Genomic DNA, 16,503 nt, shown 5'->3' on the forward strand with positions numbered 1-16,503 from the left:
CACAATGTGTGTGTGTGTGTTTTTTTGTGGACTCTGTGCTGGACCAACAGCTACCCCTGCAGGCCGACCGGAGTCACTGCAGGTGTCTTCAGCCCGCTGTACCCACAATGCCACAGGGCACGATGGTTGTTTCAGTCTGTTTGTGTCTGTGTGACTCAGCGTCAGTCAGACAGGAACATATTTAACACTTTGACTTGAATCTGTGGTGAACACAAACACATTTCAATGATGTTAAACCTCAAAATATATGAAAAAAGATCTGATGAAGATTTAAGAGATAAGGTAATCCTTTATTAGTCCCACAATGGGGAAATTTACAATTTAAAATTTACCATGTTGAAATAAAAGAAACACAAACATTTAATATCTGTTGTTGTTGTGAAGGCACATGGTTGTTTACTGATACTGACCCTGTTCAGCTGTAAAATGGTTTGGCTTCTGTATATTATCAAAATGTGTCTGTTACCACAATAAAAGGTGGAAAAGACATCGTCCCTGTTAACATCTATAGAGATCAACAGAATTATAGCCACAGCAAAGTAACTCACAGACCAGCTCAGTAATTTACAGACTGACAATAATATTAGCTTATCACTACAATACAGAACATGGCAGATGCCAGAAAATTAATTTATGTTCTTCTCCCTAGATTTCCTTACAATTAAAAAAAAAAACCTTAATACCAGTGACTGTGTGATTTGAAACATTAAATGGTAACAAACATACAAAAATAGGACAACTGAACACATTAACTATTTTCAGATGGAAACATGTTTCCACTGTACATTACCACTGAATGTGAACATTAGTTCCCATAAAAGACAGTGAATGTTTTCATTTAAAAACTGATCAGTTTCATTGTTTGGTTTGTTTTTATGTCTCTGATCCACTGGCATCCTCGTCTTTACATCTGTACCACTGCTGTAGTATAGATACTTTGTCTGCTGTATATTTACAGTGTAGACATCAAATGGAAAGATGACTTTAATAAGTTTATTCATTGTTGACTGTTTCATCATAAAAAGATCAGACAGTTTGATTGACAGGACAGATGATCAGAGGAGCAGAGTTTTTACCACCATCATTGGTACATGGACTGAAGACTGGGTAGAGTTTCTCAGTGAAGGAGCAGCCAGTAAAGGAGTAGATGAGAGCTGCAGCATCTACGTCATAAAAGGAGACCAGACCCTCCTCATAATCCACAAACACCCCCACTTTCTCAGGACCAGACTTCGGAGAGAGACGGAGTGGAGAACCAATAAGTGCACTGTACTCATTTCCATTTCTCAACCATATCGTCCAGTAACCATCTTCAGGTGTGAATGTGATGTTTCCCTTCCTCTTGATCGACTCTCTGGCCACTCCTAAAGTCCATTTAGTTTTTCCTTTAACCTGAACCTCAAAGTAAAATCTGCCTGAAGAGAAACTCTGCTTTCCTAGAACATTAACACTGTGAGAAAATCTCTTTGGATTGTCCGGAAGATTTTTCTTCACATCACCACAGTGAACACGTTTCCCACCATCAGACAGGATGAGCCAGGGATTTGCTGTATCAGGATCCAGAGTCACATCCACTGCATACTGCTGGACCCTCTTCAGCTCAGCCTCAATCAGCTTCTTCTTCTCTTTACTGAGCGTCTCCTCCAGCTGAGCCACAGCTCTCACCACAGTCCCCTCATATGATGGTGGACGGACTCTGACCTCTGTCCAGTCCTTGGTGGGTGGAGCAGCTTTCAGGGATGGGAAGTTTTGGAGGAGGTGGAGGTGGTCTTCAGAGAGTGAGAGCTGCTCCACCTCAGTGCTTCTCTTCATCAGCTCAGAGATTTCCTGTTCCAGCTCTGTGATCAAGTCTTCAGCCTGTTTCTCTGTGGTTTTCTGTTTCTCTTCCATCTCCTTTATGAGCTGGTTCAGGCCTCTGTCAACAGACTCCTTCAGAGCAGTGAAGACCTGAACACCTTCTGCTTTCTCTCTGTCTGCATCATCTTTACTGATCTTGACTGAGTGTTTGATCTCCTCAATCTTCAGTCGTCTCTTCTGGATCATCTGCTGAATTTCAGCCTCTGTCTTCTCCAGCTCTGCCTTCTTTCCTTCATATTCTTCTTTCAGAGGAACAAACTCATGTGTCCTGTGGTCTAAAACAGAGCAGAGCATGCAGACACATGTCTGGTCGGTCTTACAGAACAGCTCCAGAGGTTTATCGTGCTTCGTACACATCCTGTCTTCCAGGTTCTCCACAGGGTCCATCAGCTGATGTCTTTTCAGGCCTGACGCTGTCAGATGAGGCTCCAGGTGAGTCTCACAGTAGGAGGTCAGACACACCAGGCAGGACTTCAGGGCCTTCAGTTTGGTTCCAGTGCAGACGTCACAGGAAATTTCTCCTGGTTTGGCAACTTGTTGCTCTGAGCTGCTGCTGCTGGCTTTCTGTTGAGCTTCCTGTTTGAACTGAGCAACCATCTCAGAGATGAAAGTGTTGATGTGAAGTTCGGGTCTTGTGTTGAAAACCTTGTTACACATGGGACACTGGGACGGGACATTAATTCTCCAGTGTGACGTGATGCAGTTTTTGCAGTAGTTGTGTCCACATGGTGTGGAGACTGGATCAGTGAACACATCCAGACAGATGGAGCACAGAAACTGATCCTCAGATCTCAGGTTGCTGGCAGCAGACATGTCTACACACTGAGAACAAACGTCAAAGAGTGAATATGAAATGTTTTATTTACAGAACTATTCATTTTTTGTTGATTGTTGAAAAAATAAAAAATATGTTGAATTTTACACTTTAATTTCAGTTAACTTCACTTAAGCTCATCTGACATGTGTCAGTGTGAAAAGAAAAGAGTAGAACTTCCTGTTTGATTCGAACTCTGTTTGTTTTAATGCTGTTTGTTGAAACACAGTAAATATTATCAGCTGTACTCACCAGTATTTGAGCAGTTGTAGAAAATATCCTGATGAACTTGATTAGGTTTTTCTTCTGATAGAAACACAGAGATTTATCTTGACTGTAGATCTGCTGTTGCTTTGACAAACGTTTGGCTTCATTTGATCAAAGTGACTTTGAAGCTCTCCTGTTTCCTGTCTTTTACTTTTACCTCTCAGCACAACTCTGTTTGTGAGGTTTTGTTTCCTCCCCCAGACTCAGACATGTGACATACATTTGGCTCAAGATGAGTTTAATCTTTTGGGAAACTTATTACTTATTTTATCAGCTTTGTCTGACCTTCACTGAACCGTTTTAAACAAAAAGTCCCACAAACAAGAATATATCTCAAGATAAGAAGAAAACAACAGTGTTTCTACAGTCCTCTACAGCGCTGCAACAATCCCATCATCAGTCCAAAGTTCAGCTCACTAACTGTTTTATAATGTTCTAACCTCTTCATATAATTCCGGTGTTCACTTATCTGTGTAAGTTCTCAGTCATCCAGACCATGGTAGTCTTCAGTTCTTTTAGCTGCTTGAAGACATTTCAGCTCATCCACAAAGCTTCTTCAGTTCTGAAAATCTGATGGGAATGTCCCCGGTATTTAACGTTTAGTGGGGTTGTCACCTTCGCCCACCTCCAAAGTGACACCTCCAACGTGACAATCTCATCAAAGCTTAAATACCTGGGACTTCCCCATCAGTTTTTCAGAACTGAAGAAGCTTTTGAGTGAAAAATGTCTTCAAGCAACTAACACAAGTCCAGTTGCTTCAGACCTGTGTTTGCTTCTTTTCTACAGTTGTTCCAACAGTTTCTGTCTTTCAGGAATGAGGTTGAGGATTCTGTGCTTTTTTTGTTAAGACAAGATAAGATAATCCTTTATTATTCCCACAATGGGGAAATTATACAATTATTTAAGGCACAAGGTTGTTTACTGATACTGACTCTGGTCAGTTGTAAGTGGTTCAGCAGCTCGGTAAGATCTTACAGTCAAAACTTAACTAAATGTGCATCAGTACAGTTGCATCTACAGCCCAGTAATTTACACACTTGTCACAATGTGCCTCCTCTGTTCTCCAGCCCTTTCTCGTTTCCTGCAGTTCTCATTTTTCCCACCAGATGCCACCAGACTCTCTATCCTTACATCCTCTGCTCAACTGATTTATATCCTCCATCACCTGAACACAGCTGACTCACACCAATCCAAAGTTTTTACATTTACTATTATTTTAAAGAATTTTTAAGAAACATAGATTATAGAGTTCTGCTTTATTCATTACAAACAGCATTTGTAATTATTAGAACAGATTTGAACCCAATAATTTTTCCCATATTTTCCATTTAAAACACTTTTTAAAAGATAAAACTTGTATAAGAAAAGGTAAAAGGCAAAAACCCACCCCACATGAAATACAACACAAATTTAATAAATCATGAACATGTCACACTGCGGTGAGGTTTGTCTTGTCTTGGGATTTTGGTCTTGTCATTTCCTGTTTTATTTTGAAGGATTTACTCTCCTCTCGTTTCAGAGCACTTGCCCTTCCTCATGTGTCACCTGTGTGTCCTGATTACTCATTGTCTCCACCTGTTTCCCATTACCTCTGCGTGTTTAAATAGTCTGTGTCTCCTTTGTCTTGTGCCAGAGTGTCTTCGTCCGTTCACCCGACTCACCTCCAGCCTTGAATCCACAGCCACAGTGTTGCCTCCAGTAAGCCATTGTTCCTCTGTAAGAGTGATTTTTTTGTTTGTAATTTTGATATCTCAGTTTCTTGCCTCAGCCTTAGAGTACTTTCGTAGTTGTTTGTTTTCCTCCCTTTGGAGTGATTTTGTTTAACTCGTTTATGTTCATAGCTTATCTTAGGTCCTCCGTTTTTTTTAGGAGAGAGTTTTATTTAGAGCTTTTCTGGTTTTCCTCCTATTGGAGCGTTTTTTTGTTAAATCCTTTCATAGCCTTTTGTTTGCCTCCTCTGTGAGTGATTTTTGATTTGTTCTAACTTTATTAGCCACTGTTAATTTGTTTTTTGTAGCTTTTTGTTTTTGTTTTCTTATCCGCCCTAGGAAAATTTTATAGCCTCTGTTTCTTTGTCACTCAAGTGAGAGAACTTTGGTTGTAAATAAAGTCTGTTTTATTAACGTCATCTCTGCGTCTGAGTCCTGCCTTTAGTCTCGGCCTGACCGAACACATGAATCATATTCAGATGAAAACATGTTTCCACTGTACATTAGAACATCAGTTCCCATAAAAGACAGTGAATGTTTTCATTTAAAAACTGATCAGTTTGTCATTGTTTGGTTTGTTTTTATGTCTCTGATCCACTGGCATCCTTGTCTTTACATCTGTACCACTGCTGTAGTATAGATACTTTGTCTGCTGTATATTTACAGTGTAGACATCAAATGGAAAGATGACTTTAATAAGTTTATTCATTGTTGACTGTTTCATCATAAAAAGATCAGACAGTTTGATTGACAGGACAGATGATCAGAGGAGCAGAGTTTTTACCACCATCATTAGGACAGGGACCGAAGTATGGGTAGAGTTTCTCAGTGAAGGAGCAGCCAGTAAAGGAGTAGATGAGAGCTGCAGCATCTACGTCATAAAAGGAGGCCAGACCCTCCTCATAATCCACAAACACCCCCACCTTCTCAGGACCAGACTTCAGAGAGAGAGTGACTGAAGGACCAGCACAAGCTTTGTACTCATTTCCATTTCTCAACCATATCGTCCAGTAACCATTCTGAGGGCTCAGTTTGATGGTTCCCTTCCTGTTGATCGACTCTCTGGCCACTCCTAAATCCCAGTCAGTCTTTCCTTTAACCTGAACCTCAAAGTAAAATCTGCCTGAAGAGAAACTTTGCTTTCCTAGAATATTAACACAATAAGAAAATCTCTCTGGGTTGTCTGGAAGATTTTTCTTCACATCACCATGTTTCACTTGTTTCTCATCATCAGACAGGATGAGTTCAGGATGTGCTGTATCAGGATCCAGAGTCACATCCACTGCATACTGCTGGACCCTCTTCAGCTCAGCCTCAATCAGCTTCTTCTTCTCTTTACTGAGCGTCTCCTCCAGCTGAGCCACAGCTCTCACCACAGTCCCCTCATATGATGGTGGACGGACTCTGACCTCTGTCCAGTCCTTGGTGGGTAGAGCAGCTTTCAGGGATGGGAAGTTTTGGAGGAGGTGGAGGTGGTCTTCAGAGAGTGAGAGCTGCTCCACCTCAGTGCTTCTCTTCATCAGCTCAGAGATTTCCTGTTCCAGCTCTGTGATCAAGTCTTCAGCCTGTTTCTCTGTGGTTTTCTGTTTCTCTTCCATCTCCTTTATGAGCTGGTTCAGGCCTCTGTCAACAGACTCCTTCAGAGCAGTGAAGACCTGAACACCTTCTGCTTTCTCTCTGTCTGCATCATCTTTACTGATCTTGACTGAGTGTTTGATCTCCTCAATCTTCAGTCGTCTCTTCTGGATCATCTGCTGAATTTCAGCCTCTGTCTTCTCCAGCTCTGCCTTCTTTCCTTCATATTCTTCTTCCAGAGGAACAAACTCATGTGTCCTGTGGTCTAAAACAGAGCAGAGCATGCAGACACATGTCTGGTCGGTCTTACAGAACAGCTCCAGAGGTTTATCGTGCTTCATACACATCCTGTCTTCCAGGTTCTCCACAGGGTCCATCAGCTGATGTCTTTTCAGGCCTGACACTGTCAGATGAGGCTCCAGGTGAGTCTCACAGTAGGAGGTCAGACACACCAGGCAGGACTTCAGGGCCTTCAGTTTGGTTCTAGTGCAGACGTCACAGGAAACTTCTCCTGGTTTGGCAACTTGTTGCTCTGAGCTGCTGCTGCTGGCTTTCTGTTGAGCTTCCTGTCTGAACTGAGCAACCATCTCAGAGATGAAAGTGTTGACCTTCAACTGAGGTCTTGTGGTAAAAATTTCTTTACACATGGGACACTGGCACCTGTCATTAATATCCCAGTGTTCAGTGATGCAGTTTTTGCAGTAGTTGTGTCCACATGGTGTGGTGACTGGATCAGTGAACACATCCAGACAGATGGAGCACAGAAACTGATCTTCAGATCTCAGGTTGCTGGCAGCAGACATGTCTACACACTGAGAACAAAAGTGAAAGAGTAAAAAGACAAGAACAAAATGAACGACAAGAATCTTCATGTGACAACACCCATGTTCTGTAGTGTGAAAGAAAAGACATTTTGGTATTGATGGATTATTTATCATATGACTACTGGAATGTTAAATCAAGTAAATTGCTCTTGAATGACTTGTTCTCTTTCAGGAGTCAGAATGAAATGAAAATACATTTCTCTCTGAGCAGCGTTGATACTGACAGAAACAAAGTAAATGTTACCTTCTGTACTCACCTCTCAAAGTCTCTGCTGTGTTGTTGAGAAAGATCTTTGAACTCGGTTGAATTTCTCTACAAACAGAAACAGACAGATTTGTCTTGACTGTAGCTCTGCTGTCGCTCTGACAAACTAGAAGTTTCACTTTCACCAACTAATATTTGACTCTCCTCTCTAATGAGTGCTGACCTCTGCTGGAGACAGGTGGGAAACACATCTGACTTTAAGATGAAAATTCCAGTTTCACAATAAAAGACTTGGACAAACAGTTTCTTCTTCTGCTCAGGATTTAACGGCAGAGTTGTTTCTTTCACAACAAAATGTGTTTTCATTCACTTCACATCATCTGTCTTAGTCACTTGTTGAGTCTGTCATGAGCATTACCAATTCAAACACAAACCAACCAACCCTTACAGAAACAGAATAATGAGAAAAATTCAAAGAAATAAAAGGTAAAAACGTCCAGTAGTATAAACGGTGAAATACCAGTGTTCCCATGTTATCTGTGGTGATTTTGAGACACTTTGTGAAAGTTATATCTTTGTAGTCTTTTAACTGAACTCTGTGACTGTGACTTCGGACGGAGGATCTGGTCCAGGGTCCTCCTGACCCCTCAGGGCCCTGGGTATATGTCCCATAGACCTGTTCAGTAATCCATCCATGAATCCAGGTCATGTTAATTAATTAATTACATTACTAAGAATTCTTGTTGTATACAGCTGGGAAGTGGTGACATATATTTGATATAAATGTTAATAAATTCATGCACTTGGTAAGTAATCGTGTGTCTGTGAAAGGTTTGAACTGCAGTCTGTAAGGTGTTGACTTTAAAGTCTGACATTTAATTTGGTGAACACTGTAGAAACCCTGTGCAGCATGTGACCTGTAAAGATGAAGTAAAATTACTTATATTCAGAAATCCTTTATATTTTTCAAAACCTAACTCAAACCCTCCATCATCTCTCATTTACAGCTTCATTAACTGTGAAAATATATTTTTTCTTCGTATTTCCAGTCAGGCGCTTTACGGACAGCTACGAGCTGTCAACCTGCGGGGGCCTTCCGGGTCCTTCCTGCTCTGAGCCGCTCCGCCAGCCTCCTGACATAAACCGACCACCGGAGAAAAAACACGAAATTCACCCGAAATCCTCCGAAAACCGAGCGGGTCCCCGGAGTTATGATGGGCGGTAGGACGAGCGCGATAGCCGCGGGGGTGTGCGGGGCTCTGTTCGTCGGTTACTGCATTTATTTCGACAGGAAAAGACGGAGTGACCCCAACTTCAAGAACAGGCTGCGGGAACGTGAGTGTTGACCTCCTCCTCTTCCTCCTCCTCACCTTCATCAGGCCTGGGAGCTCGGGATCCGGTCCGATGTGGTCCGGGTCGGTTTAGCCTCCCCTTTAAGCTTATCACAGTATTCATTTGTCCCACAGGCTCTGTTGTCCCGGTACAAATCTGAATGGCTAGTTCGATGAACCTTACGCAGAACCCCGTTCACAAATCATGCATTTTATTGTTCTCTTACTAAACAATCCATGAATATACTTCGTAAAGCAAATTTAAGACTTAACAACCACTCCACAAACTCTTCAGGTTAATTCGGCTCAGAGTCAACGAACCAAGTACAGTCACCTAAAAGAGAAGCCATGTTTTACAGAAGAATTGAGCTTCTGTGACATTCATGCTTTATGGTTACCTGTGCCTTTTACTGTGAGTTTGAATGTAACAAGTAAATGAGAAACACAGTTTAAAAGTGGAGTAAGATGATAGAAGCTGATTTTATGAGGAGCTTCTTAATATTGTGAAATACCTCAGGAAACAGTCATGTTAAACTGACAGCTTTTTCAGTGGAGTTTGGTATGAGTTTACTCCTTTTCTCGCCTACTTTAAAATGAATTTAATTAAGACGACATTTTCAGCATTTTCCCAGCTGGTATTTCTAGATGTACACGGTGACACCACCACTGACGTGGTTGGTGTTCAGGGACTTGCTCATGGGCACATCTGCAGTCAGTAATTGGCGTAAAGTGCTGTTACTTCACTGTGAGAGGGACTGTTCTCCTCTTCTTCCCTGACCAGCAGCACAGATTCATTCATAAAGCTGTTGTTCGATTTAACACCGTTACACAACAACACAACACAATCAGTATCCCGGTGCTGCCGGCTGGGCCGTCAGCCAGACGGAGATTACCGTGTTATTCAGGGATCGGTGACATAAACAGTTCAGGCCTTTCACACTGTGGACACACAACCAACCAGCTGCTTATCTCATAAATCTGCCATTCAGTTTCTGGACGTAGTTCCCAACTGTTGATCCATTCTCTTTGTCAATCATTAAATCTTTTCCAGTTGCAAACGGAAAAGAACGACTGGTGCTGATATTATTTGGTTTATGGTTTTATGGTTTGTGTTTCTGTTGCAGGGAGGAGAAAGCAGAAGGCAGCCAAGGAGAGGGCAGGTCTGGCAAAGGTGAACACAAAAAACAAAACTAAACACTGATTAAGTTGTAAAATACTGTAAAGTGTTTCTCAGTGACACAAGAAAGTTATAAAGGTTTATTTAACAGTTTCCATGCGGTCCTCACTGGACATAAGTGAACAGATTTAGATGATTCCTGCACCTGGGATCGTGATTCATGACAGACCACTTGTCAGATCTTCGTCCTGAGTCTGAATGTTGATTCTCCTGCAGCTTCCAGACCTGAAGGACGCTGAAGCGGTGCAGAAGTTCTTCCTGGAGGAGATCCAACTTGGGGAGGAGCTGCTGGCTCAGGGTAACCCCCACATCAACAACTCCTCCTCATTTGAGTTTTATTCATCGTAGGTGGCACTAAGAGTTCTGCCTCCTCTAAAAACCGCCTGTCAGTCACAGCTTGTGTTTCCTCCCTCTACAGGAGACTATGAGAAAGGTGTGGACCACCTGACCAACGCCATTGCGGTGTGTGGTCAGCCTCAGCAGCTGCTGCAGGTCCTGCAGCAGACTCTGCCACCGCCCGTCTTCCAGATGCTGCTCACCAAACTGCCCAGCATCAGCCAGGTACGTCAGACGATCCAACACCTCTTAACTGGTCAAAGAATCAGTCAGGAAACCCCACAACTTTCAGACAAGTCCAGAACCAGTTAGGCAGCTCCCCATTCCACCTTAACTGGTCTGGAACCTGCAATGTATCTCTAACACCTCCCTTACTGCCGGGTAGCCACCATACTCCTAACTGGAACTCGACCCTACCTGGTCTAGAATTATCCAGGCAGTTCCAAGACTTCCCTTACCCGTCCTCTGTCCATCCAATAGTCCCCAAGCCTCTATGATTAGTCCAGAATCAGCAGGGTAGCCCTCAGACCTAATAAACTGTCTGACAGCTCCTACTTTACCTTAACTGATCCAGCATCAGCCAGATAGGTCAGACAAGCCCAACACCTCCACAACATAACTGGTCTGGAATCAACCAGGTAGGCCTAGCACTACTCCAACAGGTCCAACCTCATCCAGATATTCTTACTATCTCCCTAACTGGTCCATCATCAGCCAGGCAACTAAACAACTTCCAGACTAGTCCAGAATCTGTTGGGTATCTTCCAACACCTCCCTAACTGGTCCAACTTCAGTCGGGGAGCCTCACCTTTTTCCTAACTGGTCTACAATTATCCACGTTTTGCCAACTCCACCTTAGTTGGTCTTGAATCAGGTAGTCATCCAGGTAGTCCCAAGACCTTCCTCACTCATCCATTATCAGTCAGGTAGTCCCCAAACCTGTATGACTACTCCAGCATCAGTCAGGTAGCCCTAACTCTGCCTTAACCGGTCCAGCTTCAGCTTCGTAGCCTCACAATCTCCCCACCTGATCTACCTTGGTCCAGGTAGCCCAGATACCTGCCTGACTGTCCAGTATCTGCTGATCCGCTCTGATCGTCTTGTTTTCTTGCAGCGTATCGTGAGCGCACAGAGTCTGAGCGAGGACGATATAGAATAAGGAGAGGACTGAGACGAAACAACCCCACCCCCTCCTCTCGCCCTCCGCCCTTCTTTCCTCCTCCTCCTCCTCGTGTGGACCTCCTCCTTCCATCACGACCTGCCAACGCCTCGGCCTCCATCGCTCCGGCCGACGTCCATCACTTCCCACCAAGGCGTCCGAAAGGGAATTAGTTTTTTATTCCTGGTTTATCCATGACAGTAGTGTTTGTGTTTTTTTTTACTTAAATTACCCGTTTTGGGGTATTAGAACATCTCCATCATAAAGCCCAGAGAAATATAAACAAGCTTGTCCACGTGTGGACTCCAACTCAGCTCCTTCCGTCAGGGTGGTGTAGCTCACATCCTGACAGCATCATGCACCAGGTTTACACTGTCTGACATGTTTGTACCACGGTTATTATAATATCAGTCGTAGGAAGCTACAGGAACGATCATCCTCTCTCTGCTTCAGAGTATTTATTGTTTTGTTATCAGTCGTCTTTCTTGTCCGTCTAGACTTGGAAACACTTTTTAAAAAGTGATGAAATGTTTTGTTCATGTCAAAGAGGATGACCCTCTTCAGGAAAAAATAAAAAAATGGACAAACTATGAAGTTGTGTTTGAGTTTTTTTATCAGGATAAATCTCCTTGTGGACTGTCCAGTGATGAAAATGTGGTCTAAACAGTGTTGGGGTTAACAACTGATGACGGACAAGTTTCTTCTTGTCAACAGAGTAAAACTGGAAAAATGTGGCAACAAACTATGTTTTTAAAAGCAGAAAAACTGGATCTGCAGCTTCAGAATCAGGCAACAGAGAGTTTAAACTGTTGAATTTCAACACTTTCTGTAGTTCTGATCAGTAGATTCTCCATGATGTTAAACGCAGTTCAATCTCAAACTGAACACTGAGCTCCGAAATGTTACAACTACGTCTTGGTTCGAAATTTATTTATGATTTATTTCCATTCAGAAATCACAGATTTATGGAGCACGGAAGGGTTTAAGGAGTAAACAAAAATCTGACAGCTGGGGGTGAAAAAAAAAAAAAACTCAAATCACGTGAAACTTTCTCAAGATCCCAAGAAACTTTTGCAAAAGCTTGTGAATCTGACACTTCCCAAACGGCGAGAAAAATTGAGTTTTGTTAAAAAGTTTCTCAAGATCTCTGCAGTTTCACGTCATCTCAAAAGTACATCTTTTTTAAACAACTCTGATTTTTTTTTTGTCCCACGTCACCTCCCAGGCTCCGTACAGATTTACAAGTTTTGTTAAAAAAAACAAAAAAAAAAACTACCATCTCTGTACAACAAACTCTGACAAACAGAAACGATTGTTTTGAGTCAGTAATAGGAACACATCGGTTGTTCCAGAATGACAGTTTCAGTCAGAGTCCTCCAACACTTTTATTTCTGTTAAATGTTTCCTCAGATATGAACAGTCTTCTTTGGCTTCTGTTTCTTCTTCAGTCCTTTCTTTTTGATCTTTTTGTTTGGATCCACCATTTCTCCTTTGAAGGAGGAGGAGCTTTTGGTCGACCTTTGCTGTTTTCCGGTGAATTTCTTCGGAGACTTGAATCCTCCCTGACCGGCTCCTCCTGAACCCTTCGTAGGACTCTTTGTTGAGCCCTTAGCTGGGCCTCTGCCGGTCCTTCCTGTGGTTCCGCTGTTGTTTGTTTTATTCTTCTGCTTTTCTTTCTTCACTGACCTCTTCACCCGGATGGACCTGCCCTCCAGCTTCGAGCCGTCCAGTTCCAACGCCAGCTGGACCGAGTCGGCACTCTGCGAAAGAAGACAAAAGGTAAATTATTTCAAAATAAAATACATCAGCACATTAAGACATTGTTAGATTATTATTAAACATGTACTACTTAATACTTTTATTGTGCTTTTTAAAGCACTATCAATTGCAGAAATGTTTTATAATTATTTCTGTTATTCAAAAAGTCACTGTACCTCACTTTTCCACTGATTGATGAAGGTTTTGTTTAATGTAAAATGTGTTTGTGTTACTATGTGGTACAATGTGGTAAAATTCCTGTTTTTGTCAATGGAGTCTGGTACTGATATATAAAGATGTTTCTGGTTAAACTTTAAGGATCTCTGCAATAATCTGGAGGATAATGATTACAGCTCCTTACTGACACAAGCTAAAGAGGAAATCACAGTCTGAGTCCTCGTACCTCAAACAGGACGTAGCCGAATCCTTTCCCCAGTCCAGAGTTCTGGTCTCGGACCAGTCTCACTGCCTCCACTGCACCGCACTCCTCAAAATGCCGTCGAAACATCACTTCGTTTATCTCTAAAAACACACAGAGTTAAAACGTTTGAGTCAGTGTTGAAGTTAATCTGCTGTCGTTGACTCTGGAACCAGAACGCTGCAGAAAAACTCACCGAACGAAAGATTCCCCACGAAAACAGAACGCTTGTGATCGTGCTGTGAGACAAGAACATCGACAGGTTTATCAACGAACATCCAACCACAGATTATTTCAACAGATTTTAAACTGAACAGCGATGGTTGAAGACTCACTGAGGAGCTGTCTGTCACTCTGTCCACTCGGATGTGAAAGTCTTTCTCTATCTCCATCCCGTTCCTGTCAGAACAGAGTGAAAGACTCGTATTTACGTGCTCAGGTCGACTGGTAGCTGCAGCATTATGACGTGGTTCAGATTTACTGACCTCTCTAACGCCTTGGCGACTCCCTCTTCGTCTTTAAACACCACGTAGGCGTTCACGCTTTGCCTCTTGGGATGAATTTTACGTCTGTGAAGTTAGACAGTGTTTGTTTGTTGGTGGGAAGCCAGTGAGGGATTGTGTGAAAAGAAGCAGCTGGTGACTCAGTGAATAAAGTCTGAATGTCCGGAGACATTTTGAAAAGTCACAGATTCAAATTTAAGAAGCTGGCTTTTCTGCTTGTGTCTTGTAATCTATACGATTAATTGTTTGACAAACTGTTGTCAACTCTAATTTTCTCTTGATTAATCCAATCAATTAATCAACCAGCTGTTTCAGCTGCGTGTTTTTCTGCATCAAATGTTCAGATTTCTGACTTTTAATAATCACTTTGTTGATCTTAAACTTTTACACGCTGACACAGATTACTTCTGTTGTTGTGTCTTTGATTTTTTTTATTCCCTCCCATTATGAAAGTGTTTATTATAGCCTGTAAATTCATTTTCTCTTTTATTTGTTCAGTTCTTTTGTAATGACATGCCGCAGATTAAACAAACCGACAGAAACGTACTTGATAGCTGCGACCTTGCGGGACATGGACGGATCCTCTCTGACCTGCAGGGAACAAACAAATGATGGATGTGATCAGAGAGGTTACACTCTGTTTGTCTCTGAACGTTGATGAGAAAACCCTACAAACATTTTTCTACAATGTTAAAGAGTCTGTAACAAAAATATTTACAGTACAATCTGATAAATTAGAACGATTCATGGTTCCTTTTGGTCATAGCAACATTTAAATCTGTGAATTTTCTTCATCTTTTTCATGCAGGACTAAAAAAATCTGTGCTAACTGTTAGCTCACCAGCTAACGCTACATTAGCCCTGCGAACGAACACGACCTCTCTGAGCGTCTGGGGTCAAACAGGAGTTTCACTTTGACAGACTGATTACTGACACCATGAAAACAAAACCAACACTGTGATTAAAACTCTTATTTATTCTGTGTGTTTCTTGTCTTGAAGCTGAGCTGTTTGTGTGTGTTGTTGTATTTTTACCACAGAGCGAAACCGGATGGACTCGATGGATCCTTTATCTGTGAAGAGTCTCCGCAGGGTCTGAGGGACAGAGAAACATCATCGGGTCTTCGCTTTTAAATACACACAAAATTAGCAGCTTTAAAATTTACGAGGCAGCAGTGAACGCACCTTCTTGGTGCAGCTGACGGGCAGGTTGCCGACGAACACCGTCCTCTTCCTCTTCACGGCCTCCTCCTCTCTGCTGGCCTTCAGCCTCTGCCTCTTCATCACCCAGTGCTCCACGTCGTTCTCCACGCCCGCCTCCGACGCCTTCCTCTTCTTCTTCTGCTGCTGCTGCTTCACGGACGCCTGCCGCCCTCGCTCGTCTTCGTCTGCCTCCTGTAGACTGCTCTCCCTGAAACCAGCAGAGGAGGAACGAGGAGAGAGAGACTCAGAAACAGCTTTTAAATGGCAGAAAGAAACTAAATAACGATCAGCACAGATTTACAGAAGAGACAGAAGAGCGACTGCAGATCCAGCAGTGGATCCTGAACCTCTCACCTGTTTTCCAGTTTCTGGTCGGCTGCTGATTTCTCCTTCTGCGGCTTCTTCTTCTTCTGGCCGGGCTGACCTTTGACCTCTGGAGTTTCATTCTGCTGCTGCTGCTCCTCTGCGCTCTTCTGAACAGGCTGCCAGGAGAACACAAAACACAGCCAGTGAGATAGGATGCAGAACCAAACGTGGATTCATCCGCCGCTGAAAATAGTCCCCCGCTCCTCTGATTTACCTTGGGTGCGGGCTGGAACAGAAGAGACGCCGCTGGTGCAGCGGTGCTGAATAAAGCCGACAGCGACCCCGAGGCTGCCGAGTTCTTCTGGAACAGACTTCCTGACACCTGACCCACCACATAGTCAGCTGACTGTTGTTCTGAGGACGCCTCCCCACTGAGGACAGAAACACTGCGGTCAGGAAGGTACAGCACCGAACACACCTGACAGAACTGCTGCTCTCTGATCACAACCCACTGCTTATACACTGTTATTAACTGAAGAGATGAGTCCGGAGAAACTTTACTGGACTTTAATGAGGAAACTAATCTGGGACATTAGAGAATTTTCACACTTTTTACTTGAATAAATTAAGTAATCAATTAAAAAATAGTTCCCAGTTAATTCTTTATCAACTGACTGATCATTTAATCGACTACAGGTGTAATCAGTGACTCAGGATGTTATTTAATATAAACTGAAGGTGAATGTGTTTTAACTGTTCGCTCTGTCTGCTGCTGACTGTTCATATCCAGCAGCTTTTCCTCAGTCGCGTTGAATCGTGAGGTGAAAATGTGTAAACAAACCTCTGTTGAAGTTTCTTCTTCATTGTTTCCTCGGATTGTTCCGGAGATAAATAATTAGTCAAGTTAACTGCAGCATGTATGAATTATCTACCACAGACACTCCAATAACATTGTAGTTACAGCACGTTCACACGTTTTCTGTCCAGGCCCACTGCTGTGTTACTGCGAAGTCATTCCCACCGGAAACACGATCACGGCGACACAAGAGTTCCTTTAATAC

The 16,503-nt window shown here is 42.7% G+C and overlaps 4 protein-coding genes across 4 annotated transcripts; 1 reads left to right on the forward strand and 3 right to left on the reverse strand.

Moving 5' to 3' along the window:
• Positions 1-269: 269 nt before the first annotated feature.
• On the reverse strand, positions 270-3,040 carry LOC108888737 (E3 ubiquitin-protein ligase TRIM21-like). Its single transcript, XM_018684860.2, has 2 exons — positions 2,924-3,040; positions 270-2,679 (listed from the first exon to the last, which is right to left on the reverse strand). The coding sequence occupies exon 2, from the start codon at positions 2,668-2,670 to the stop codon at positions 1,027-1,029; it is 1,644 nt and encodes a 547-aa protein (XP_018540376.1). The 5' UTR covers positions 2,671-2,679; positions 2,924-3,040; the 3' UTR covers positions 270-1,026.
• A 2,295-nt stretch (positions 3,041-5,335) lies between these two features.
• LOC108888736 (E3 ubiquitin-protein ligase TRIM21) lies at positions 5,336-7,448 on the reverse strand. The gene is made up of 2 exons (XM_018684859.2): positions 7,305-7,448; positions 5,336-7,035 (listed from the first exon to the last, which is right to left on the reverse strand). Exon 2 carries the CDS (start codon positions 7,024-7,026, stop codon positions 5,383-5,385), a length of 1,644 nt encoding a protein of 547 aa, XP_018540375.1. The 5' UTR covers positions 7,027-7,035; positions 7,305-7,448; the 3' UTR covers positions 5,336-5,382.
• Positions 7,449-8,342: 894 nt separating this feature from the next.
• On the forward strand, positions 8,343-11,845 carry tomm20b (translocase of outer mitochondrial membrane 20b). The gene is made up of 5 exons (XM_018684821.2): positions 8,343-8,587; positions 9,708-9,754; positions 9,977-10,058; positions 10,179-10,321; positions 11,211-11,845. The coding sequence occupies exons 1-5, from the start codon at positions 8,464-8,466 to the stop codon at positions 11,253-11,255; spliced, it is 441 nt and encodes a 146-aa protein (XP_018540337.1). The 5' UTR covers positions 8,343-8,463; the 3' UTR covers positions 11,256-11,845.
• A 323-nt stretch (positions 11,846-12,168) lies between these two features.
• On the reverse strand, positions 12,169-16,461 carry rbm34 (RNA binding motif protein 34). Its single transcript, XM_018684820.2, has 11 exons — positions 16,284-16,461; positions 15,717-15,873; positions 15,491-15,618; positions 15,119-15,344; positions 14,969-15,028; positions 14,482-14,525; positions 13,917-14,000; positions 13,767-13,830; positions 13,628-13,670; positions 13,417-13,535; positions 12,169-13,015 (listed from the first exon to the last, which is right to left on the reverse strand). Exons 1-11 carry the CDS (start codon positions 16,304-16,306, stop codon positions 12,662-12,664), a joined length of 1,302 nt encoding a protein of 433 aa, XP_018540336.1. The 5' UTR covers positions 16,307-16,461; the 3' UTR covers positions 12,169-12,661.
• Between the last annotated feature and the right edge of the window lie 42 nt (positions 16,462-16,503).

The sequence above is a fragment of the Lates calcarifer genome, linkage group LG5 (assembly GCF_001640805.2).
Source record: "Lates calcarifer isolate ASB-BC8 linkage group LG5, TLL_Latcal_v3, whole genome shotgun sequence".
In the NCBI taxonomy this organism is placed as follows: Eukaryota; Metazoa; Chordata; class Actinopteri; family Centropomidae; genus Lates; species Lates calcarifer.

What these genes read in the sequence shown, in the direction of transcription:
- LOC108888736 (XM_018684859.2), bottom strand. Translation starts at nt 7,026, where the DNA reads ATGTCTGCTGCCAGCAACCTGAGATCTGAAGATCAGTTTCTGTGCTCC.
- LOC108888737 (XM_018684860.2), bottom strand. Translation starts at nt 2,670, where the DNA reads ATGTCTGCTGCCAGCAACCTGAGATCTGAGGATCAGTTTCTGTGCTCC.
- tomm20b (XM_018684821.2), top strand. Translation starts at nt 8,464, where the DNA reads ATGATGGGCGGTAGGACGAGCGCGATAGCCGCGGGGGTGTGCGGGGCT. An exon ending in CAAGAACAGGCTGCGGGAAC is followed by an intron (nt 8,588 to 9,707) that starts GTGAGTGTTGAC and finishes TTTCTGTTGCAG; the next exon opens with GGAGGAGAAAGCAGAAGGCA. An exon ending in AACTGCCCAGCATCAGCCAG is followed by an intron (nt 10,322 to 11,210) that starts GTACGTCAGACG and finishes GTTTTCTTGCAG; the next exon opens with CGTATCGTGAGCGCACAGAG.
- rbm34 (XM_018684820.2), bottom strand. Translation starts at nt 16,306, where the DNA reads ATGAAGAAGAAACTTCAACAGAG. An exon ending in CGTGGGGAATCTTTCGTTCG is followed by an intron (nt 13,536 to 13,627) that starts GTGAGTTTTTCT and finishes GTGTGTTTTTAG; the next exon opens with AGATAAACGAAGTGATGTTT. An exon ending in TCGGCTACGTCCTGTTTGAG is followed by an intron (nt 13,016 to 13,416) that starts GTACGAGGACTC and finishes CTTCTTTCGCAG; the next exon opens with AGTGCCGACTCGGTCCAGCT.